This window comes from Papio anubis, chromosome 9, assembly GCF_008728515.1.
Source record: "Papio anubis isolate 15944 chromosome 9, Panubis1.0, whole genome shotgun sequence".
Taxonomy (NCBI): Eukaryota; Metazoa; Chordata; class Mammalia; order Primates; family Cercopithecidae; genus Papio; species Papio anubis.
This window is the reverse complement of record NC_044984.1, coordinates 95,663,535-95,690,581: the sequence shown is the minus strand read 5'-3', so window position 1 is coordinate 95,690,581 and position 27,047 is coordinate 95,663,535. Positions and strand designations below refer to the sequence as shown.

The window sequence follows — 27,047 nt, the reverse complement described above, 5'->3', positions numbered from 1 at the left end:
TTTTATTTTGCAATATCTGATTGTGTGGGTTACAGTGAACAGGTGAATAGGTGGGTTAGAGTGAACTCCAGTCCTGTAATCTGGCAATTAGTAATTGCTTTATTTTGCAAAGAAACAACATTTTTAAGTGCCAAGACTTAAGGGTTTATGTACAGTATTTCAATTTAACACCCACGATAGCCCTGCAATATAGGAATCGTCAGCCTCATTATGCCCAGAGAAAAACTGAAACTCAGAGAAACTGACGTGTCACAGCTAGAAAGAAGTACAGCAGGTCTTTCAAACTCTGGTCTTTCTGGTACCTAATCTCCTTTCATCATCTTTCTACTACCACATAGCCTAGGATGAAATTTAATGAGTGTATTTAGTATGATTTCCCATTCTGCATAACTTAGAAATACAACAGTATTTTAAAAAGCATTGCAAAGAAGTTTCTAGAAGATTCGAACAGATCACTTTTGGTTGATACTGTTTTAAATAACAGAAAAAATACATTTTCAACAACTAAGCCTTGTAATGGTCAATTTAAAATTAAGATAGAATTGTTTCTTGCATTCAGGTTTATCAACGTTTCCCTTTACCAAAATCACAACAGACTCCTAGGTCTACTGCCAAACAGACTCTTTAAAAACCCTTGTGAGATCTTCCTGACAAAAAACAGAACGATCTGCTCTTTCAAGTTAATTATTTTTATTATTACACTAAAGAGTAAAAAACCGTAATTCCACAAAACTCAAAATACACAAAGGCTAAACAAACAAATCTATTAGTCTACTTTAGGATTTTGAAAAATCTGTTCCCTTTAATTTTATTAAACAAAGACAGATGCTATGAACGGTTTCTAGTAAGTATTCCAGCAGAGAAAGGGAATTCTGCATTAACTTAAAAGTAAAGGGGATTCAAAAATACTAAAATCTTTTTAGCTCTGTATTGCCAGGTTCAAACACCCGAAAAACAAGGTAATTTTTAAAAATTTTATTTTATTTCATTTTCTGACAAAGTCTTACTCTGTCACCCAGGCTGGGGTGCAGTGGCACGATCTCGGCTCACTGCAACCTCCGCCTCCTGGGTTCAGGTGACTCTCCTGCCTCAGTCTCCCAAATAGCTGGGATTACAGGTGTCCACCACCAGGCCCAGCTAACTTTTGTATTTTCAGCAGAGACAGGGTTTTGCCATGTTGGTCAGGCTGGTCTTGAACTCCTGACCTCAGGTGATCCACCCACCTCAGCCTCCCAAAGTGCTGGGATTACAGGCGTGAGCCACCACGCCTGGCCAAGATAATAATTTTTTAAAAAGTTAAAACCAAGGATGGTAATGTTATCTTTTAAGTATCAACATATCACTTACTTTGAAAGAATGCCAAGCTCTTTACTGACTTGTGCTCTATTCTTTTTCTTTTTTACCTTTTCTGCACTTATTGTGGTTTTGCTGAGATACTGAAGAATTGCAGGTACATGAGGTAGAATTAATCTTCCTCCTATTGTGATAGACTCTGAAATAGATAATGATTAATGTTTTGATTTTAATAAACTCTCTTAAGGCATAACTGTACAAAATCTTCATGATGATAAGAAAAGCACTCAACCACTATGAACATTTAGTTAAATTTTGATTCTAAATAAACAACTTTCTTCTTACTCAAAATAGCTATATTACTAGTTAAATCAAGAACTTATTTAAGAGACCTTTGAGGCTTTATTTAAACCATTTTTTGGTAATAGTAAGGGAATTATTTGGGATAATATGGTAAGAAGAATGTAGAGACATGACAGTAGAAATCATTTTCATAATTTCCTGGAGGAGAGTTGAGACTTCTTGAAGAGTAAATAATCTTTTCTTATAACTGCAAAGAAAATTCAGTTTATATAAATTAGTATTAGTTCCCAGAGAAAAGAAACTTATGAGCACATGCTCTCAAGTGAGTCAGATTATACTGATCTTTTTTCTCTTCTGAGGAAACAATTGCTACATCAGAAGTCTAAGAATTATCTGCTTTGTCATCATACATACCATCTATGTTTTCTGCTATGCCAGGGTATACACATCCAGTTACCAGCAAGTTCAAAACTGATTCTGTGGGCTCGAAATCTGGAAGGTTAAGAAGGTCATCAACTATGTCCATTACAATAGTAGCTGTGGCATCAGAAAGATTCTTTGCTGAGAGAAGTGCAAAAACATTGGTCAGGATATCACATTCTGGGTGCCCAGGCTTCTGTTTAGCCAGCAAAGGGAAATACCTGAAAGAAAAAACATTGTAGTAATCATCTTATTCTCAATTCTAAAAACATGTCCATATGAATTTTCACCATGAGTTTAACAAATATATATGCGTATGTGTGTGTGTTTCCACATTAATAAGATTATTCAAAGGGGAATTACATTAAATCTAAAATTCGATGGATAATAGAAATTCTAAGTATTACATTACAAACATATTACTTAGGCACTTTATATATATTTCTCATTTCTCATAACCTTTCTATGTGGTAGTATCATTATTTCCACATTATGGATGAGAAAACAGATTTGTCCGAAGCCACTGAGCTAATAATAGAGCTGAGATTTAAATCACAATCAAACTCCAATGTCTAAGCTCTTTCTAAAAGAGACTTACTGAAAACAGACTACTTTTCAATTATAAGCTTTCTAGAACGTGAATGTTTAAACACTCACATAAAACCCTATGTCCTAGAACACAGGAGTTAGGAGTACAGACCAAACAAACGTTTATTGATCAGGATATAGAACATTCAATGTTGGGAGACGGGGATGAATCCATCCCCAATAATGAAAGACTCACATGAAAGTTATAAATATCCTTCCTAATGCAAATGCACCAACAAGGGCAGAGGGACAAAGGCTTTCCAGCCAAGGGTAAACCAGCAGCTGATTCAGTCAGAAATGCAATCCTAACAATTACTAGGAAGGTCAAACAGAAACAATTCAGATAGTTTGCCTTTTTCAATTCATCATCACTGGGGAGCGGGGGGAAACAGCTTGAGCTCTTTAACATACTTAGCATTGACAAACTGACAGAAAAGTTCTAAGAGGTTATATTCATACATCTTTCTGTCCAACAAATATTGTGCATAGTATGGGCAGGCTCTACACAAGGCACTTTATATTATATATTATCACCTCTATTATCAATGAAGTGGGTTTTCACTTCATTGGTGAAGTGGGTCTTCACCAATAAATGGGTATTATACCCATTTTACAGGTGATGAAACTGAGGCTCAGAGGCCAACTTGACCAAAAGAACGCACAGTGGTGCTAGGATTTGAAGCTAGGTTAGTGTGACTTCTGAGACTGTGCTCTTAATCACTATGTTGTTTTGTCGTCTTAAACTTTTTCTAGCAGAAAAGGGAAGAGAACTGCTTTCAACTGCAGGTAAAGTCCTAGCAAGAGCCCATTCAGATACAATGCAACTTCCCAGCGACCAAACCGTTTTCCCTTGACCAACGTAACTTGCTGCCACAGTACAATGAGCATGCTACATGCTAACGTGCATGGCTCAATCAGCAATTCCAATCACTCAAACAACATGCAATGATCATCAACTACACATGGATGAAGATGTGTAACCCTCTTTGCCCTGAAGGAGCTGTAGATAATAAGTTATGAAGACAGATGAATACAACAAAGGCAGTATGTCATGACAGGGCCTTACAGAGCTGGAAGGGGCATGCAGGAAGAAGAGACTGTGTGCTATGCTGGGGCTGCAGTGACTAGAACCAGAGCAGCTAAGAAAGGGGTCTGGGACAGTCCCAGTTTACACTGGCTGTTTTGACTTATTTATTACATCTCTTTTCATCCTCAGGAGTTTTTCAATGTGGACAAAAAAGTATATGCTCACCCTAGTTAGTAAGTTTTTGCTGCCCTGAGTTCACCTAATTTCTGAGAAAATTTAAACTTACTTATAAGCTAGTAAAATGCTAGACTTCTCTATAGATGAAAAATCTGTTTTAATTTCTCATTGACACTACGTAAACAGGAACTACACTTCAAAATCTTTTTTTTTTATTAAAAAGTAACATTCCCATTGAAGGGGTTCTGAAATATTCATTCGTTAATTCTTCCACACACAACGTCATATGCATATCTATTGCTATGTGGATTCCAAGGGAAGTCAACAATTTTAGAGATTTCTTTCAGGTAAGTTTTAAGTATGAAAGGAAAAAGAGGTTCTCTTCCATTGCTATGTGGCTTCTATTTACCCAACCAAAACATGAGAAATTGCAGAAAAGAATGAAGTGGATCCAACAATGTGGCTCAATACCTTGAATAAGGCCCCAACGAATATGAAAATGAATCTCTATTGTAAAGTCTTCCTAGATGAAAGTCCTTCATGGCTTATTTGCATGGAAATGACAAAACTACATACAACATTTCTCAAGTATGCCTATGAAATGTCGCTTACAAATGTCCAATGATAAAGATATAAAATTGCTGTGTCAAATTGGGGAATAAATGTAGACAACTTACTATTAGTAAAATAGACAAGTATTCCTGAGGAAGACAATGTCAAGGTTTTTGGTTTGTTTTTGAAGACTAATAACATGAAGAAATGTTCATGACATAAAGATACACGAAAAAAACAAAATTAAAAGCCATTTATACAGTATGATTCCAATCTTGTAAAAACCAAGACTATGATTTTAACATCACTGAATCAATAATAAAACCTTTTCTGACCATGAGAGCTGAATGTACATTTAGATGGAGTTTCACAAAGAAGACAATCGTCTAGAAAATCTAGAAAGCTTGTGAGGTTTTCCTGATTTTCAGTGGGAACTGGGAAAAACACATAGAATGCCAATTATAAGTCAGCATTTATTTTTAAGCAAGCATGCAGAAAATGATAATATTTATGTGATGATATAACTATCTGGTGTGTTTCACATTGTTTCTCCCTATGCCAGGCCAAATCAAACTGCTGACATAATTATTACATATATTAGAAGAACATCTCTATCAACTCTAATACTTAAAATTTTCAAGTTTTAATCAAACTGCAAAAATTACCAAAAAAGTATTAGTTTTAGCTGTAATACATACTCTAAAATTTTCTTTACTTTGTAAGATGTTATTTTACCTATTTTTACTTTTTAATTATTACAAAAAATTCAAACAGTCCAAAAGATGTATTATGAAAACTCTCCTCTCCCTGCTTTGGTCCACCCAAACCTCCACGTGCTATGGCCACATTGTTAATAGTTCTCATATGTCCTTCTGGACAGTTTCTATTTCATTTCATATTTATATACACAGACACATACCTTCCTGCATCACACTATATATATTGTCTAGCAATTTATCTTTTTATCTTTTTTTTTTTTGAGACAGGGTCTCGCTTTCTCCCAGGCTAGAATGCAGTGGCATGATCATGGCTCATTGTAGCCTCGACTTTGTGGGCTCAAGTGATCCTCCCACCTCAGCCTCCAAGTAGCTGGAACTACAGCAATGTGCCACATGCCCAGCCAATTTTTTGATTTTCAGTAAAGACAAGACCTCACTACGTTGTCCATACTGGTCTCGAACTCCTGAGGTCAAGCAATCCTGCTTCTGCCTCCCAAAGTGCTGGGATTACAGGCGTGAGCCACCATGCATGGCTATATTTTTCTTTAAACTATGTATTTTCATATCTTTCCTTGCTTTTACTCAGCTGCCTCATTCTCTTTAACTGTATCAAAAGTAGTTCACTGTATGGAAAGACCATAAATTACATTATTAGTTCCCTGGACTGCTTTAACCAGATTCGTCTAAAACATTGCCCCTTTTAAAGAAGGAAAAAAGAAAGGTTATACCTTGCGTTTCTGCTCCAGATACTGATCAGTTTCAGCAGAGGAGTAGGAGAATATTGACTCTCAGATCCAAGCCTGCTGATCTAGGAGACAAAGTAAAAAACAGAATACCAAATACATATACCAAATTATAGAAAAACCACAAATAACAAGCACAGAAATCACAGCAGAGGATGAAGACGACAAGGGACAGAGATTAACATCCAAATGACAGAATAAGAAAAAGTATAAAGAGATCCAAAAGAACATATACACAGGAAAAATGGCAAAGGTGATGCATGGAAGTGCTAGACGCTAGAAAATAAATGGTATTTTAAGTTTCAGAGTGTTGAAAATGACTGGGACCTCCAACACCTAGAAACATTTCCTAAAATCAAATCTCTCTTTCAATCTACACCTATACCAGTTATCATCACCAAGGGATTACAACCAGAGAAATCAAAATAGGAAGTCTGTAATAGAAACACCTGTGTGTTTTCCCTCACGCTTGTCAAAAGCCAGAGGCAATGCTATGTGAGGTGCTATAAAAATGATGTTACAGGCCGGGCGCAGTGGCTCACGCCTGTAATCCCAGCACTTTGGGAGGCCGAGGCAGATGGATCACCTAAGGTCAGGAGTTCAAGACCAGCCTGGCCAACAAGGCGAAACTCCATCTCTACTAAAAATACAAAAATTAGCTGGGCATCGTGGTGCATGCCTGTAATTCCAGCTACCTGGGAGGCTGAGGCAGGAGAATCTCTTTCTTGAACTCAGGAGGCAGAGGTTGCAGTAAGCGAGACTCTGTCTCAAAAAAAAAGTTATGTTACAGTTGCTAAAGAGACACATTCATATTCAGTTGAGCCTTAAGTGTAAATGCTATGGTATAGCAGAAACTAACTCTTGAGTTTTAGGTGGTAGTGAAGGCAAAGAAAAGTGTTCTAAAAATTTCCAGAAAGAAGGGCTCGATGTAAAAGAAAAGACCCAGGTAAGCATTCATGTCTGGGTGGTAGCTATGTTGGTGAGTTAGTAATAAAGGAAAAAGCAGAAGGCATACAGGCAGATGTAGAAATTGAGATTTACCTGGGGCCAAACTGCACCATGAAACACAGCATCAATTTCTTCTGTTCTAAACTGATATGATTCCCAGTCCAAAAAGATATCAGTTACCATTTTGATTCCAAGACGTCTTAAATTTTTCAATGGATTAATAAATCTCAGCTGTATCTGTAAAACAAAAATCTTCTGTTTAAAAAATACATATATATCATTTTTATCCCTGATTCCTCAGAGAGGCACTCTTACTCAGGTGGCTAAGAATTAAACTGGAAATCCTATTACTAAATCTGTTGACTTGATTTATATGGGAACACCAACCAAGCAAATTGTCTTACTTTTCTCATTGAACAAGAAAAGAAAGCAGAGTCTTAAAACAGTATCACTGCCTAGTAGTCACACTAGTTATCCTTAAGAAAAAACATTATTACAACTGGAATAGTTGTTTTGTAGTCTATATTGTTTTACTGTTTTATTCAAGTAAAATCCTGATTTCTTCCCACGAATAGAGAATTCTAAATAAAGCAAAATTTTTTTTTTTCTTTTTTTTCCCAACATAATGCCTTATATTAGGGGGGAAAAATTAAATCTTCATTTCAAATGAAAATCATTTTTCTATGTATTTTCATACTTACTATTTTACTTTTTATAAGACTAGAAGTTATAAATTATTCTTGTTAAAATTAGCCTAGGGGACTAGTTAAGGAATTTATGACTTTTCCATACAGTGAAATACTTTGTACAGCAAGAGGATGAGGTGACTGAATCAAGGGATAGGAAGATTTCAGCATACATAGTTCAAAGAAAAATGCAATTTAGAAAGAAATATGATTTGTCTGTTTAGAGGCATAGACGCTGGAATGAGTGTGAAGTAAAAGCAAACCTTTAAAATAACAAACATTGCTACTTCCACTGGCATCTCCTTCCCTGTGAGTTATACAATCACAAATTCACAGCCAATTTGTTCAGGCTCAGAATAGGACAATTTATTGAGTCCCTACTAATGGCTCCAGTGGCATGCCAGCCACGGTCGTGACCTCAATTCAACTGAAAATCTTATTAAAGGCAAATTTATTGAATGTATGTAAGAGACTGAAAATGCCAAAGACATTTCTTTTTTCTTTCTTTCTTTTTTTTTTTTTGAGATGCAGTTTCACTCTTGTTGCCCAGAATGAACTGCAATGACACAATCTGGGATCACTGCAACCTACGCCTCCTGGGTTCAAGTGATTCTCCTGCCTCAGCCTCCCGAGTAGCAGGGATTACAGGCATGTGCCACTATGCCCAGCTCATTTTGTATTTCTGGTAGAGACAGGGTTTCTCCATGTTGGTCAGGCTGGTCTCGAACTTCCCATCTCAGGTGATCCACCAGTCTCGACCTCCCAAAGTGCTCGGACTGCAGGCGTGAGCCACTGCGCCTGGCCCAAAGATATTTCAGTAGGAGGAATTACTACAAATTTCAGGACAGAGCTTCATGGAATAGGCAGATTTCCACTGGGTACTAAAGAATGAAGAGCTTTAGGCCAAGCAGAGGAGAGACAAGGGCCTCAGAGGGATTTTGCCCTAGCACAGAAAGTTTAAAAAAAAAAAAAAAAGGGGAGAAGATTCAACCCCTGCTCGTTTTCCCACTTGATTAGGAAACTGTGGGCTCTAGACATAAAAGTGATAATTTATTTTTATATATCACCTTAATTACCTACGTTAAAACCTAAAAGTCACCTTGCAATTTATAAAGACAACACAAATGCTCTCATACAGTGAATATCAAGTCTTATGGCCAAGATAACATGAAGAAAACTAATAGGAAAATTATGTATCATGAAAATCTGATAATCTGACCAACAGAAGTATTTGAATCTGATATAGCACATTTTAAATTCAAGTAAATATGAACAAGGATGTCATTAGTTTGCTGAGCAAGCCTGAGGAATCACGGTATCTCACATATAGTCTACTTTTAGCTTATTATCTTATTATACAAGTCACAAAGGAATTGACAGTAAGCAAGCACAGGTGATGTAGTTACAAGTCATTCTGCTCTGCTTCAACTAGCAATATTTTTATCAGCTGCATCAAGTTTAGTGAAAGATAAAAATCATCCCTGATATTTGAAAAAACATGGTATCTGGAGGAAATATGAAGCTCACAACTGCAAACATGATATCAAATAGACACTCCCCACCCGTCTCCCATTCCCACCAACCACCCTTCCCATCGGGTACAATCTGCATGTTCTATTCATTTCTGTAACTAAAGCGCCAGCTGCCCAATTTACTCAATAATTGTTGAATAAACTAGAGAAAAACCCTGAAAATGAGCAATCATACACTTTAATTCCTAGAGGAACAGTCAATATGATTGAGTTTGTGTGTGTTTACAAGTTACATTGTTGCTTAAATGTAAAAAAAACCCAAAACCAACAATTTTCAAGTATCTTTCAATGCCGATCAATAAAGACACAAAAAAGTAAATATATAACTGAGCTGAAGCACATAAATGTAGAACATTAACTTACTTAAGCAAAACTACTGTGCAATAATTCACTAAGGAATTCCTTGGATGGGTCCAAGAATTTCAAAGGAAAATATAAGAAAGCTCATATCTGTCAACAAGCTTAAAATCTCATTGAACTGTGATATTGCATAAATGATCCTTTGAGTTACTGATTATTGACTTGGGAAGGAGGCTGTATTACTAAGTAACTTCTAAGTTAACCAAAAATGTGAAGGCACTACACAGGCAAACCTTTCAAAATTTAATATATTCATATACAGATGAAGTCACTATCACTTGCTACAAGGCATAAACAGGTTCTCACTTAATTCTTCCCGTGGCCCTTATTATGCTCTCATTTAACAGAGAAAGAACTTTCTAAGACCTCTTTTCTGCTTCCATTCTTGGCCTCCCATAGTCCCTTTTCCACAAAGCCACCAAAGCAGTATTTTTAAAACACTACACAGTCCTTATCACTCACCTGCTTCGAGCCTCTCAGCAGTTTCCGTTATCTTTAGAAGTAAAATCACCCCCTCGTCATAGCCTACAAGGTCCTACAGAGCCCATACGACCTACCTCTTCATCCTCACCTTACATGACTCTTCCTGCTCCTGGTGCTCTAGCCACTACAGCCTTGTCTATTCTTACAACATGTCAAGACCATTCCCAACCAGGGATTTTGCACTAGTCATTTTCTTTGCCTGAAATGTTCTTCTCATGGTGAGGTGTAAGCTCAAAGATCACCTTTTTATAGAGGACCCTCACCATCCTAGTAAATGAAGCACCTATCTACCCCCACACTAGTCACTTTCTATAATATTTCCTCATCTTACATTAAATTTTGCACATCTTCCATGTCTCTCCTTAACATGCTCATGATTTCTTCTACTTTCTCTAATATATGGAGTGTTTTTATAATAGCTATTTTAATGTCTTTGTCTAATTTTTTTTTTTTTTTTTTTTTTTTTTTTTTAAGAGGCAGAGTCTCACTCTGTTGCCCATGATGGAATGCAGTGGTTTGATCTTGGCCTACTACAGCCTCAATTTCCTGGGATCAAGTGATCCTCTCACCTTAGCTTCCTGAGTACAGGTGTGTGCTACTGCGCCTGGTTAATTTTTTACTTTTTGCAAAAATAGGGTCTTGCTATGTTGTCCAGGCTGGTCTCAAACTCCTGGCCTCCAGTGATCCTCCCACCCTGGCTTCCCAAAGTGGTGGCATCAACCTCCTTGTCTAATTCTATTATCTGTGTCATTTCTGGATCTGCTTCTATTGATTGCCCTTTCTCTTCATTATGGGTAAAATTTTCCTCCTACTTTGTATGCCTGGTAATGTCTGACTGCATGTCAGACATTGTGAAATTTATTTTCACTTAAATCATTTAAAATTTTGGGCTTTGTTCTGGGATCGAACTTGAAAAACGTTTGACCTTTTAAAGTGAGCCCACAGCAGCCTCTATTCTAGTGCTAATTTGGATCCATGACTGAGGAAACATCTTCCAAAGACTCTCCCCCGGTGTATTGTGTATTACGGGATTTCTACTGTGGCTGTTGGGGATGTAGGCTATTTCCAGTCCTGTGTTAGTCTGAGGACTGTTTTGCCTGCTCCTTTATAGTGGTTTTGCACTTCCAACCAAGATGGAGTAAAAGGGACTGGATTTACCCTCCTCTCTTAAGCAACTAAGGAAGTAAACAAAATATATAAACAATAATTTTCAGACGTTGGACATCAGGCAGCAGAGAACAGTGATCCCTGAGAAGCGGAAAGCAAAGGAAATGAGCCTTGTGATTTCCCTAGCTTACTGCCTGGAGAGTTTTCAGGCCTCAGTGCAGGAAGCAAGAGCCCAGGCAGAGTCCACTGACCCCAAGATAAAGAGACAGAGCTGGGCAACTTGGGGAGGCAAAGGCAGCTAGAACTCACAGGGCAGAGTACTGACAGGAGAGAGTTACACCGAGAATGAGCCTCAGGACCCTGCAGAAGGGTCTCCTCATTTTATTTTCCTTCCAGAATGTACTTCCCTCTGACATTATTTTAATTATGTGTATATTTATTTATTTATTTATTTATTCATTCATTCTTTTTCTCCCCATATACTGAGTCCTCACATGTCTCACTCCTTCCCTGGAACAATGTCTGGCACACAGTAGGTGCTCAATAAGTACTTAATGAACAAATAAAAGAACATAAATGTCTGTGTGCTTTGCTGACTATTCCCAGTGCTTAGTACAGTACCTGACACATAGTAGAGGCTCAATTAATATTTACTGAAGAAATGAATGAAAGAACGAGAAAAACAAAATGTGACTACCAAAATGGAAGAAGTGTTTTAAATCTCTGCATCTTGGTTATCAGAGAATATAATTTCATTGCTAAAACAGATTCACATCTATGCATGGCCCAAACCAGCAGCCTAAAATTTTGGCAGTCAATTTTCACTTATCATGATCATATTTGACAGGCAGTTCACTGGGCATGTCTAGAAATCAAATTAAATAAATTTTGGCCAAATTAAAACTGTGCCTATTTGGAATTAACTGAGAGTCAACAGCGGAAATCTGAGTCTGGAGCTCTACTTCAAGTTGCATTTTCTCCCAGAAGCCTTCAGTCCATAAGATATTATGAGGCCGGGCACGGTGGCTCATGCCTGTAATTCCAGCACTTTTGGAGGCCGAGGTGGGCGGATCACCTGAGGTCAGGAGTTCGAGACCGGCCTGGCCAACATGGTGAAACCCCGTCTCTACTAAAAATACAAAAATGAGTCGGGCGTGGTGGCGGGCGCCTGTACTCCCAGCTGAGGACTGCACAGGAAGCTGAGGCGGGAGAATCACTTGAACCTGGGAGGCGGAAGTTGCAGTGAGCTGGGATCATGCCACTGCACTCCAGCCTGGGCAACAGAGCGAGACTCTGTCTCAAAAAAAAAAAAAGATTATGGACTATTTCCCTAAACTCCAACGAGTTCACTCATGTCCACGGATCTATTTCAACAAAACATAAATTGTTTTGAATATAATTAGAACACACTTCCTGAGCACCTTTTGGCAGTTGGCCAGCTGGTTTGTTTTGCCCCCATCTTACTATTTATATTTATTCAAAACACTGCACTTATTGTAGGTAAGCATCTCTACTTTTTAAAGACTTCCAGGCAACTCTCAAAATAACAGTGCTGATGGTAACAGTGGTCTATTCATTTTCCAGCCATCCTGGAGAAATGAGAGTTGGAAGATACCTTATACTTCTAGGCTCTTGGAATTAAAATCTAAGAAATATCAGCTCAAGCATTTGACTTGGATTCCTAAGAAACAGAGAACTAACCCACTCACTACGAATCCATCTCTTTTTAAAATCTACACTTGATATAATTTGCATTTTCTGGTCATAAGTAAATATTTATAACAGCAAAGAGTCCCACTACGTGGAAGACTGTTTTAAGAAGATACTTTCAAAGGGTTGTATAAGGATTGAACTTGGGAGAGTGTTAGTAAATCAGGCCCAACTCAATGTCCAAGACAACACAGACACCCATGAGCCCAAGAAGAAAGCATCTATAGCGAATCTCTCACCTTTTCTCGTTGGTCAAGGATGTGTGATACGGTTGCCGTCATGCAGAGCAGTATCTGCAAAATCTTTGGCAGGTATGCGCTGATCAGATGATTAATGTTTTTCAATACTATCTCAAGGCTGTTTAAGATACCATGCTGACGACCTAAAGGAAGAACTTCAGACAAATCCAAGTCTTCTACTGCTTGAATGACTGCAGAATGGCACTCTCCTAGTGAAACAAAGAGGAGAGGTCATGTAAGGTAACATATTAGTTTGTTACTATTTATAATTGTAGTTTTATTTCCATTTCCCTTAATAATACAGTATTTTCTACTGTCATAATTTATAGATAACAATGCACTTTTCTTCTATATTATCTCCTTTTGGTTCTTACCAAATATTCAATGAGCCACATAAGACAGGTTTAACTACCCCCATTTTAGAGAAGAAGAGACTAAGGAATAAGAGGGTAACAAATCTGCAACAGAACTAAGTCTCTAAGCCTAATTCTCATCTAACTTATTTACACTATCCCTCAAAACCTGAGTTATGAATAGTTTCTTAATCCATCTGGCAATTTTTTTTTTTTTTTTTTTTTTTGAGACAGAGTCTCAGTTTGCCATCCAGGCTGGAGTGCAGTGGCGCGATCTCGGCTCACTGCAACCTCCACCTCCCAGGTCCAAGCCAGTTCTCCTGCCTCAGCCTCCCGAGTAGCTGGGATTACAGGCACCCACCACCACACCCAGCTGGTTTTTGTATTTTTAGTAGAGTTGGAGTTTCACCATGTTGGCCAGGCTGGTCTCGAATTCCTGACCTCAGGTGATCCACCCACCTCAGCCTCCCAAAGTGCTGGGATTATAGGCATGAGTCACCGCACCCAGCCCTCCATCTGGTAACTTTCTATACACTTTTCTTACTCTCCGTTTCACTCAGCTCTGTTGAGTTTGGCAGTTTCACTAAAAGTACCTTTCTGTATTACAAGTTCCTTGAAGGCTGAGAATCAAGTTTTATTTCTCTTATAGCCCCTAGTTAATAAATAAAATCAGAGTCCCTTATAAACAGCTGCTGCCATATTAATTTCAAAACTTACTAAAAAGATACAAATTGTTATTGCTTGACCTTTACTCCAAACCATCTGATGTGAGGTCATGAGCTTATGGATTCATACACCCAAATGGGCCATCCATAAGAGTAGCATCTATACCTATCCTCCTACAATGGGAGTTATACATTGAATGGAAACTTTTTTTTGGCATTCATCAGAGCCAACCTCCTTTATAGGGCAATATTATACTGAATAAAAAACCTGTTAACAGCTGGAACTATTATCATAGAAAAAATACAAAAACAAATGCAACAGAATACCCTATAAATAATTTTCTATGTTGGCCTCAAGCAAAGCAATTTGGGGACTGGAACAGAGATTTCATAACCAGAAAGGTCTGAGTTCGAATCCCAACTCTACCACTTTTCATCTGAGTTACCATGGGTGAAATACCTTTCTAAGCCTAAGTTTCCTCATGTGTAAAATGGGGACAATCAAGTAATGACAGCTCATGTGGCTGGTTGTCTGAAGGATCAACTGAGTTATAAGTAAATGGGTCTGTCATAACGTCTGGCATAAAGTAAGTACTCAAAATGAGGTCACTCATTACTGTTATTAATAATTACTGACATTCCATACCAAAGAACATACCGCAGAGCACTGTAGCTCAATGTATACACGATTACATCCATTTCATCTCAACTATGAGGTTGAGGGCAGAGATTGTACTTTTCTATTTTTAACTTAACAGAGTGTCAAGGGCACAGGAGGTATTCAATAAATCATTACTGAATAGATGAATGACTCAGGGAATGAATAAATGCCAAACAATTAACACCATTTTGCAGTATGCTTTGAATTTCTTAGAAGAAACCTATTCTTTGTACTATATGAGTAAGTATTAACCATTTTTCAAACGGCCTAAATATGCAATAAAAATACACATTTTCTCATCAGGGGCTCTAACACAAGAGTGCCGATAATCCACAGGGCCAATGGTCAGTTTCATGCAATTCAATCGAAGTTTAAAATGAACTGCACTTCAGCAGAAAGATTGCCATCAAGGTTGAGAGGAACAACCCCGTTAGAAAGATGCCCAGGAGCATGGGGAATGTAGCCGAGATGTGAGAAGTCCACCGCAGACAACAGGTATTAGAGTGAGAGGTAGCTGATAGTTACCATTCTTGAAGTGCCTCACAGGTTCAAACAGCAGGTCTAAGAATATCTGGATCTCCTCAGGTTGGGTCCCGGCCAGGAACCGCAGGACAATGGCCATGCGGGTGCCTGAAGCAGATTTCCCCTGAGTTTTACTCCCAGTCTTATTTTTCATTCGCCCATACAAAATTCTGAAAAGACAAAAGCACATTATTTATTTGCACATTAATTCTAAAATATGAGTTGTTTTGTTTGCCTAAAAGGCTAGAAGAGCAACTCAATCGATTTAAATGGATATACTATGAAACACAGAAACATGAAAACAGAAATCAGATATTTAACGTAGACAATGAAAAAAGTCAACAACAAAATAAGGCTAAGAGAGCTACATGCAGTGATGGGTGCCTGCAGTCCCAGCTACCTGAGGGGTTGAGGCCAGAGGATCACTTGAGCTCAGGAATTTAAAGCCAGCCTGGGCAACTTAGTAAGACCATGTCTCTATAAAAAAATTCAAAAATTAAAACAAAACGAAACAAAACAAAACAAAAAACAAGGCTAAGGGAAGCAGGAAGGACAAAGGCCAGAAGGTGGTTTGTTATGGGAGAAAAAATAGGCAAATCAAAGGTAAGTCTTATCAAGAAAAAATGAAAATGAGAATATATAGATTAAAAGGGAATAAAATAAGAGAAGACAATTGTTAAGTTATTAAGGAAGCTGGAAACAATTCAATGAAAAAGCTACTTTTCAGGAAAAAAAACACAAAAATAAACAAAAGGAACTTAAGAAAAAAACCCCACAGAGACCAATACTTATTGGAAAACTTGAAGCTAATACAGTTTACAGGTGGGCTTTTTAAACTTTCAAGGAAGAAAATAATTTCTATGCTATGAAGTTTCATAGCAGAGAGAAAGTAGGAAACAGTCTTTTCTCATTTATGAATGTGGCATAATTGTGATATTGAGAAGGGTCAATGAACAAAAATAAAACTACATGCCAATCTTGCTTACAAACATAAAATACAACATTTGTAACAATAGTATCCAGTGCTGCACTAAAACCAAATAAGGGTTGCCCCAGGAAATGCAAGACAGAGTCATTAGTAAAATCTACTAGATCAATACAGATTAATGGTTCCTGGAAAAAGTTAATATAATCACTTTAACACATGTTCAGTAGGCACTCTAATAATATTTAACATCCACTACTGATAAAATTCCAAAGAACAATAAAAGCTACTTTCTTAACATGATAAAAAACTTACTGACTTAATACTAAAAAAATCAAAAACAGTTTTCAAACTTTTTGATATTAGGATCTCTTTACACTATTAAAAATTAATGAGGTCTCCAAAGAGCTTTGTGTATGTAAATTTTACCTATTTGATAGTTATTGTATTAGAATTTAAAACTGAGGAATTAAAAGTGTACACTGGTTTATTAATTCATTTTAAAATATTCACAATAAACTTATTACATGTTAACATCAGTAACATTGTAATAAAAATAATTATATTTTCCAAATGTCCACCCTACTCCTGCAAACTAGTGAGACTAGTGGCATTGTTTTATTTATTCTTTCGTCTGACTTAACAGAAGATAACTGGATTCTCATATGTGCTTCTACATTCAATCTATTATAATACATTGGGGTTGAAAAAAATTCAGCCTCATACATAGATAGGTAGTTGAAGAAGGGAGAAATATTTTTTAAACTTTCAGATAATTGTAGATATCCCATTTTGATACTACATCAAAGCTCAACAAGTTGAAAGATTAGCTGCCATGTGGAATCTGAAACCCCATCAACAAACTTGATGAACTCTGTTACACTAAAATCCATGTATCTTGCACTTTGAATGAATCTTTTACCCATACACCATTCTATTACATGCATCAGTTACTTGGAAAATATTGGTTTACTAAGTCATGCAGAAATGTCAAATGTTGACACATTTCATTGCAAACCAAAAAAAGAAATTTGTTTATTAACATTTGCTAATATCACTAATCATCTCATCAGAAAAGTCTTTAAGCATTGGGAAGATGTCAGGTTCACAGTACCAAATAAAAGTTTTCTCCAATCCTAATTTCCACTTGAATGCTAGAATTTAGTTATTGGAAATAAACGCTGTCAGTTGTTTTCCTTGAAGTGGCAGGCTCACTGCGTTCATGTTCAAGAAAATGCCTGTGAAAAGAATCCTAGTGTATACGTCTTACAAATAAGAAAAGGAGCTAGTTCAGCTTGTACATCGAATACTCACACAGGTGCCATTCACTGAGACAGCCCATGCACAGCAAAAGTATTTTATGCATTCTTCCCACTTTATCATACATGTACTCAGGGTCAAGATTCATCAACTGTGTTTGTTTGTTTGTTTATTAAATAACTCCAAATATGTGGCAATGAAGAATGACTAGTAGAATTTGGTGCCACTGTCTTGATTCATGTGCTAGGGTACTAGGAGTCTTACCCACCATTGTTTTTGCCTTGTCAGTACATATGTCAACACAGTGAAAAAAGATAAGGTCTTAGTAGTAGCAGTATAAAAAAGCTTTGGCCAGTCACAGAGGCTCAAAGCACTTGAAGAAGGTATCACTGATAATGACACATTTGAGATGAGACCAAATGAGTAAGAGGTGTCAGCTGTCATGTCTTCCATGCAGGCGGATGAGCAAGCGCTAAGAATTTAAAGTGGGTTCTGAGAGAGGTGGTAAACAGGAAGAAATATGGTTATAGATATCATTTGAAGCTACCATATCAAGCCCTAGGGAGTAGTCAGGACTTTCTATTACATTCTGAGTAAAATGAGATGTCAAAAGGTTTGTAAACAGGGGACTAACATAATCTGTGACTGTTATTATCATTTGTGATTTTTTGGTTAGAGAGAATACAAGAAAACGCAATGAAAGCTACTAAAACTAATGAAAGTTTTGTCATGTGGATGGCTAAATAACACAAAAATCAATAGCTTTTATATATAATTAGTTATGTAGCAAAAATAAACTAGAAAATGTAAGAGGGAAAATTCCCTCTACAGCAACAAAACATCATTATAAAATGAAAAGACTTTATTGAAAGACTACAAAAAAGGAATGATTTGAATAAATGAAGACAAACATTAATGCAACTTCTCCTCAAATCAAAAGGGGAAATTAGGAAAACCAAAGCAAATGCTCATCTAGATTCTAGAAAAAAACAAAATATTTTGGAAAGAAAGGACTAATGAGATGACTTCCTCTGATATATACAAGAATGCATTTAAGTCCTTTATGATTATTATTATAAACAAACCAGTGCAGAATTGGAACAAGGCAGATCAATGTAAAGCTATCAAAAGCCGATTGAAAGAGTCAATTATACATGGATATTTAGTGCATATTAAAAGTGGCACTCTGGGCCGGGCGCGGTGGCTCACGCCTCTAATCCCAGCACTTTGGGAGGCCAAGGCGGGCGGATCACGAGGTCAGGAGATCAAGACCATCCTGGCTAACACGGTGAAACCCTGTCTCTACTAAAAATACAAAAAATTAGCCAGGCGTGGTGGCCGGCGCCTGTAGCCCCAGCTACTCGAGAGGCTGAGGCAGGAGAATGGCGTGAACCCAGAGGCGGAGTTTGCAGTGAGCAGAGATCGCGCCACTGTACTCCAGCCTGGGCGACAGAGCGAGACTCCGTCTCAAAAAAAAAAAAAAAGTGGCACTCTGGCTGGACATGATGGCTCATGCGTGTAATCACAGCACTTTGGGAAGCCAAGGCAGGTGGACAGCCTGAGCTCAGAAGTTTGAGACCAGCCGGGGCAACATAGTGAAACAAAATTAGCTGGGCATTGTGGCATGTGCCTGTAGTCCCAGCTACTTGGGGAGCTGAGGCAGGAGGATCGCTGGAGCCCAGGAGATCCAGGCTGCAGTGAGCTGTGTTTGCACCACTGCATTCCAGCCTGGGTGACAAAGACAGACCCTGTCTCTGAAATAAATAAATATGGCTCTCAAATCAGCAGAGAAAGGTTGGACTTTTAAAAAAAAATATTATTTACTTATTTATTTATTTTGAGACAGAGTCTTGCTCTGTCACCCAGGCTGGAGTGCAGTGGCGCAATCTCGGCTCACTGCAACCTCTGCCTCCCGGGTTCAAGTGATTCTCCTGCCTCAGCCTCCCAAATAGCTGGGATTACAGGCACGTGCCACCACACCCAGCTAATTTTGGTATTTTTAGTAAAGACGGGGTTTCACCATGTTGGTGTTATTTCATTTCATACATGAAAATAAATTCCAGATGAATAAAATAATCAAATTAAAACAAACAGAATGAGAAGAAAACAGAGAGGAATATCATTTACCTGCTTTTAGAAAATACAAGTTGTCAGACATTTAAAAAAAAAAAAATTCATGAGAAAATAAACACAAATGACCCATAATCTTTTAAAACAATTCATCTTCACTAGTAAATCTAAAATATGTGAAGTCATACAACATGATATCCTTTATCACCAACAAATTAGCAAGAATTAAAACAATCAAAAAATAATAACAAACAACAGCCTAGTGTTGGAATGGTGTGAAACAGGCATTCTACTGCCGGTAGGAATATAAAGTGGTTCAAACTTGTGGTTGAAAAGAAGTAGTTCTGAACAACAATTTGGTAATAGACACCAAAAAGTTTAAAAATCTTCATCAATTTTCCTATCAAGAATCTATTCTAATCCATCAATCAAATAAGATTTATAGGTATTCAATGTAAGATTTTCTATTTTGAAAAAAACAAAATAAACAACAAAAACTACAGACAGGCAAAATGCTCGACACAAGTAAATGATGGCTTGTCTATATGATGAAGAATCACATTTTGAAACATTTCATGATCTAAGAGAATTCTTGTAAAATATTAAGTGAAAAAAGGTTATAAAACATTTTATAAAATATAAGATGATTTCTGCTATTTTTGTTTCTGTAATCCACCAATAATTGTAATTTTGTATATTCACTGGCTCAAATATTTTTATGTCTATTATAGTAAAGTTCTTAAAGCTCGCTATAAATGGAATCTTGATGCTAGCTACAAATGGAACTAAAGAGAGCCATTAGACAAGTACTAGCAGAGTCTCCAGAGCACAACTGAACCAGCTCCTATTAAGGAAACAGAAGCCCAGTGGATCTAAAAAACTTTCCCTATCTGATAGAACTACACAGTACAGGGTTGGAACAAAAGCAAACCTCTGTTAAATCCCAATCCCATGATCTTTCCAATTCCTATCATTCCAGAGCTGGTGAGATGAAAGATTTAAGCTTCATTTTTCTTTATACCCAGCATATATAAACTTTGTATTATTTATGGATCATCTTTGTGCTCTACCATTTATAATTAACAGAATAATAACATCATTAAATATCACATGATATTTGGAAAATGGAGTGAATTATTTCTACTGTATCTCAACAGTAAAATTTAGGAAAATATTAAATTCAATTTTAATATTATTATTACAATACTATGGTAAGAGCTTTCTTTATATTAGGGGCCATGTGTGGTGGCTCACGAATGTAATCCCAGCACTTTGGGAGGCAGAGGCGGGTGGATCACCTGAGATCAGGAGTTTGAAACCAGCCTGGCCAACATGGTGAAACTCTTTCTCTACTAAAAATACAAAAATTAGCCAGGCATGGTGGAGCACGCTTGTGATCCCAGCTACTCAGGAGGGTGAGGCACAAGAATAGCTTGAACCTGAGAGGGTGGAGGTTGCAGTGAGCTGAGATCACACCACTGCACTCCAGCCTGGGTGACAGAGTGAGACTCCCTCTAAAATAAATAAATAAATAAATAAAGATCTTTATTTATGTTAGGAACAAAAATTAGTCTCTATAACAATTTGACTTCTCCCAAAAGTACATTTCAAAAAAAAAGGAGCTGGCCGTGATGGCTCACACTTGTAATCCTAGCACATTGGGAGGCCAAGGTGGGAGCATCACTTGAGCCCGAGAAGTCAAGGCTGCAATGAGCTGTGATCATGCCACTACACTCCAGCCTGGGTGACAGAGCAAGACCCCATCTCCAAAGAAAATGCAATCAAAGGAAAATATAAAATGAAATATTCTATTACAATTGTTGAAAGAACCATAATACTACACTCACAATTGTGTTTGTTATTAACTTTTTAAAAATCAGTGTTTAAACAGCATAAATACCTCATCAGAATAGGAAATAGATCTGCTCGGTGGGCTGTTTTCACTACAGTATTATCTTCTGAAATGCTAAAATGCACTATCTCTTCCTTAAAGCTTCTGTCTTCAAGCAACCTTTGTAAGTTTTCCCTTTAAAAACAGAGAATAGCACACATCACCATTTTATCAACAGTGCTTTTGAATAATGAAAGAGTGAAATATGTACACAGAGTAATAACTAAAATAAGGTATATAGTACATATTATGGTTGATATCCATAAAGGAAAATCCTAAAAAAAACCTCCTAAAATGACAGATTTTCACATTTCAAAAGGTATAATGGATTAGAGAAGATTAGATTCTGTCCATAACTCAGCTGTTCAAAAAAGCATGATACAAAAAGCTTTCTTCAGTTCTTAGAGTGACTTTGATTCTCTAAGTAACCACCAAGATTTTATGGCATTATATTAATAAGAAGAGGAAAATGACATAATATTTACAACACATTTTAAAAATTAACATTCTCTATTTTAGTACCTATGGAGAACAACCCAACAAATATACTACTCGTTTTCATTTCTTGCTTGGAAATATGATGACCTCAGAAAAAAGGGAAATTTCCTAGGCCTTTAAGAAATTATTCTAGAAGAAGCTCTTATGCAGAAATATAAAAATCAGCCAAAGAGATAGCAGTTCTTTCAGCTTCAAGCAACTTACCTGTAAGGGAGGATATGAGGATGTTTATATGTCATTATGCAATCCAAGGTTATTTTTTGCACCATTTGATCTTGGTGTAACAACAACTAAGAACAATATTTTATAGAATTAATGAAGTCATACATACATATACCATAGGACAGCAATTTACTTGTGGTTATTTGCTAAATGAGATCTGCTAAATTCTAAAGTTTTAGACAAGACCCAAACCTGATTGCTAACAACAGCTTCACATTTTCCTGGAAGTAAAAAAAGATGAACAGAATATGTGCAAATTAAAAAATGGAAACAAAACTCTCTGACACCTGCATCCCACAGTCATACCCTGGGGTCTACCAGTTTTTGGGTGAGGCCAATCCTCTCTCTCTCTCTTTTTTTTCTTTTCCGAGACTCTGTTGCCCAGGCTGGAGTGCAGTGATGCGATCTCAACTCACTGCAACCTCCACCTCCTGGGTTCAAGCAATTCTCTTGCCTCAGCCTCTTGAGAAGCTGGAACCACAGGCGCCCATGACCACACCTGGCTAATTTTTTGTGTTTTTGGTACAGATGCGGTTTCACCATGTTGCCCAGGCTGATCTCGAACTCCTGGGCTCAGGTGATCTGCCCGCCTTGGCCTCCCAAGTGCTGGGATTACAGACATGAGCATCTGTGTCCAGGCTGGTGAGGCCAATTCTCTATGTGAATCTGGATTTAAGCCAACCAGGCTGGTCATGTACTAAGGAAAATCTCTTATCCTATGAAGGTAATGATAGTCAATAAGATGCCAAGAAAAACATCCAAATGAAAAAAGAATCTGTTTCCCCAGATGGCTTAGAATGACATCCAATGCTTACTTCATTTCTGACATTAATTAATTAATTAATTTTTTTTTGAGATGAAGTCTCGCTCTGTTGCCTAGGCTGGAGTGCAGTGGCGTGGTCTCGGCTCACTGCAAGCTCCGCCTCCCAGGTTCATGCCATTCTCCTGCCTCAGCCTCCCAAGTCGCTGGGACTACAGGCGCCCGCCAACAAGCCTGGCTAATTTTTTGTGTGTTTAGTAGAGATGGGGTTTCATCGTGTCAGCCAGGATGGTCTCCATCTCCTGACCTCCCAAAGTGCTGCGATTATAGGCATGAGCCACAGTGCCCAGCCCAACATTAATTTTTTTCTGCAAGCTTATCTGAAATTCAGGGCCACATAATTATGACTGCAATGGACTATAACAGATCCTGAAATCCCAGTCCTTTATGAAGTCTCACTAAACTAGAAGGGAAAAGTAGTCACTTGTTTTTTTGTATAAACCCTACTCCCTTCTAAGAGCTAATTTCCACGATATAATTCATGGTTTGCTATTCTCACTGTTAACACAGCCAGTCAATGTTTAGTCACCCAAAATGCTTTCAAAATCAGCTAAATAAGTGCTAAAATTGTTTCTCAAGATAACAGAAAATATGTCTATTAATTTAAAAAAAAAGCCTTTAATACTTAAAATGTAGACATAGGCCCTATTCAGCAATTATTGAAAATCTAAGCTACTCTGACAAAGAAAATGATAGGAAAAGTTCACAAAGAATTATAGTGCCAAGAGTTTATTTTACTGACCTGAAGATATAACTCATATAATTTGGATTCCAGATATAAGGCCCGTGGATTTGAAAATTTAGAGAAAACTTGCAAATGAGCAATTAATTGCCTAAACAAAAACAAAACAGAGTGTTACAGATTTAAAGAATTGACATCATTTTCTTAAACTGACATTATCTACAATTTTATTCTGAATAGAACTTCAAACACCCTGCCTATAGTTTCACTATTATACAAACAAGACTTAGTTATTTACATTTAGGAAATTATTCTCCAGAAATCTCATATTTCGGGCAGTCCTGTCCCTAAAATTCAGGTTCTCCACACCAAAAAAATCATTCAGTGTATGCTCAGAATGGTTTAAATTGAACAAAAATTAGAACGTAACCAAAATAGTAAAATATTCCAAAATTGAACTCAGATGATTTTTGGAATTATTCCTCGTCTAGGTTCTACGTAGCAGACAAAAAGTAGTAGAATATATTCTCCCTCACTTTCACATAATGTAAATACAGATGTCAGGCAACAGAGGTCCAGGTTTAGGCAACCAATGGCTCTTGCTCACCAGAAGGAAGAAGAAATATATCTGAGTATTTTCAGACTGTGGTTGACCATGGGTAACTGAAATCGTGGGAAGTGAAACCACGGATAAGGGGAGTGTATTGTATAGTGACATGAAGGCTGGCAGTAATCTTTCCTGCCCCTGTGCTTCATATGCTATTTCTGTTAGTGGACAAGACCTTCTTTGTTCTAGCTGTCTGGCAAACTTTCATTTTTCAGCATTAGAGGGCCTTCCCTGGGTCTTTCTTTTTTTCAAGATGGAGTCTCGATCTGTGGCCCAGGCTGGAGTGCAGTGGCACAACCTCAGCTCACAGCAACCTCTGCCTCCTGGGTTCAAGTGATTCTCCTGCCTCAGCCTCCCGAGTAGCTGGGATTACAGGCGTGCAAAACCACGCCTGGCTAATTTTTATATTTTTAGTAGAGAAAGGGTTTTACCATGTTGGCCAGGCTGTTCTCAAACTCCTAACCTCAAGTGATCTACCCACCTTGGCCTCCCAAAGTACTGGGATTACAAGCATGAGCCAACACGCCTGGAATTCCTTACTGCGCTCCAATACCTTCTTTAAAAATATTTCTCCTATAAAAATATTTCACCCAGGCAGGATTGACTTACTCTTGCATTGCAGTGGCTCTGTACAATTCATCCCTGCACGCCAGCACTTAGCAAAGGGTACTCAATACAGTTGTTGAATGCATGAACTAATAAATGGCTCGAGGGAAATACGCAACAAATGGGCATATCAGATTGAGATCTAAAGTGTTAAAATAACATTTGCGCCAATCCAGGAGACCTGAGACAGTCAATTCCATCATCAACTAAGCTGAAGTAACTTCTAAAAGCATGATCACTTCTTCTTCTAGGTTTCTAACAATTTAGGTAAAAGAACAACTAAGAGAATAAGAAAGAGAGTATAACAGCAGCATGAGAAAAAAGTAATCAGTAGGAGACAAGTTAAAAGGCAGAGAAAAGTGCTAACAGGATGGTGGGAAGGTAGGTGGAAGGAAAAAAAAAATGTGCTAACATGATTATTTATAAGAAAAAGGATGTTCCATTACATGGTCCCCTAGGATGCAAACACAATACCCTCATGCTGGGAAAGTGAACGACAAAGGTCAAAAGAATATCCAAACACTCCAGGTCCCAAAGTTCTCATCTATAAAAAGGAGCTACAATTAGATGACTCTCAAAAGTCCCCCAAACTAACATTATGTGGTTAACCAAGAAAAAACTAATAATAAGTAACCAACCAAAAAACTTGGAAGACTGACAGTTTTAGGCTGTTAAAGAAAATCCCAGGAAGATGTAGTGCTTATGTAAATAATTATCTGAGTAGTTGATTTTGTATAAAGCCATAGAGACCTCTTCCTGTTACTCCTAGAACTGTGGATCTGTGATCTTTCAGCAACGGTGAACTTACTTTGCTGCGGCTCTTCTTGTCTTTTTCTTCTGTGAGGATTCATCCTGGGGTACTGTCTCTTCCTCCAACTCTTCATCATCTCCTGCGGCAGGTTCCTCTTCGATTTCCTCTGCCACCATCCCTTTGCCTTTTCTCCGCAGATCCTGAGTCGGAGCAACTTGCAGATCTGCTGGGTAATACTCATTGCTACCGTGGAAAGAAAGTCACAGGAGACTGATAAAGAATGCACACCAATCTGAAAGGTCCTGATTCTGCTCATGAGAGATGTCCACAGCTCACAGATTCACACACTGAAGAGACATCAGTGGCACCTTAGTCAAGCTTCCACAATATTACTCTTTTTTTTAATTTGGCCCTTCTTTATTATGCTATTTGACAAGCCAATCACTAACTGTAGAAGATAGCCCATTCCACTGTTATACTATTGAAAATATTTGAAATGTCTATTTCGGACTAAGTGGAAATCAGCCTCCCTGTCTCTGGAACCATCACTGGGGGATGAGGGGTTAGGGATGTATGATATTAAATGATTAAAGTATAGCATTAGGACTGTGCTGGTCACTTTCCATCAGATACATTCTACTTTGCCAAAGTTCTCTTGAAAGTATCATAGCATCACAAAATTTAGTCCTCTAGGTATGGATTGATAAGACAGACGGAACTACCATCTCCAGAAATTTTTTGAGCAGCCACAACATGACAAAGATTGAAACTGAATGTACATGTAATGAAAATCAATGAGTCTTTATGTTTTATCTCTTCTTAGCTTGTGCAGCTAAGCTTAATACAGTATTCACTTTGTTCTTATTAAATTTCGTCCTTCATTTTTAGTCCAATGTTGCAATTAATGAATATTATCTTGAAGTCTGTCATTTAATGTATTAGTTTGTGTCACTTTCATTCACTCATCCAAACAATTAACCTTTTGTTGTCTATTGAATGCAGGGCACTGGGCTAAAGATGCTAGGAAACTGATTGGATGGCCTTTCAAGTCCTCACTCAAAAACACACTGATAAAACAGGATAGCGCCCTACTAACCCTCCTAAAAGAAACTCTAGCTTAGCCCAAGTTAACCTCCAGATCAATAACATTAAACTACAATCTGAGGGCTGGGACACTATGGTACTGGGTATTTTCATCTAGCAGAATCTAGCACTTAATAAATCAAAAACTGGATGAATGAAAAAAGTAAAGTTTCTGCAAGTTACAAACTACGCCATCATCCACTTAATAACATACCTATTACACGTGCAACATTTAATCAACCATATATTACATTCTGTAACCTTTATCTCCATGAACAGCATGTTCACTCTTTCATCTATTAAATAAAACAATTCACATAAAGCATCTATCAGAGGGCCCAGCACACAGTAAGTACTCACTAAATATAACCTTTTATTAGCATGCTGTTGCTATTGTTAGTCATTTGTTCTTGTTCCTGGTTTGGTTCATCTCAGAGAATGTTTACAAGGGATTCACAAATTAGTTGAAACATATTTAGAAATATAAATTGCTAGCCAAAAAATAAAAAGCCTATAATATACTTCAAAGTCATAATTCAAGGTG

The 27,047-nt window shown here is 37.5% G+C and overlaps 1 protein-coding gene across 3 annotated transcripts in view; it reads right to left on the bottom strand.

Annotated features, from left to right (window-relative positions):
• Positions 1–27,047, bottom strand: part of UTP20 (UTP20 small subunit processome component) — a 108,525-nt gene that overhangs the window by 46,314 nt on the left and 35,164 nt on the right. For all 3 annotated transcript variants that reach the window (XM_017946146.3, XM_003907027.5, XM_009181515.4), the window contains exons 22-31: positions 25,478–25,663; positions 23,517–23,607; positions 21,937–22,022; positions 21,244–21,369; positions 15,092–15,258; positions 12,888–13,096; positions 6,864–7,007; positions 5,808–5,887; positions 2,011–2,237; positions 1,348–1,492 (exon numbers count right to left, since the gene is read on the bottom strand). In XM_017946146.3, the coding sequence (XP_017801635.2) occupies positions 1,348–1,492; positions 2,011–2,237; positions 5,808–5,887; positions 6,864–7,007; positions 12,888–13,096; positions 15,092–15,258; positions 21,244–21,369; positions 21,937–22,022; positions 23,517–23,607; positions 25,478–25,663 (1,461 nt within the window). The remainder of the gene's footprint in view (positions 1–1,347; positions 1,493–2,010; positions 2,238–5,807; positions 5,888–6,863; positions 7,008–12,887; positions 13,097–15,091; positions 15,259–21,243; positions 21,370–21,936; positions 22,023–23,516; positions 23,608–25,477; positions 25,664–27,047) is intronic.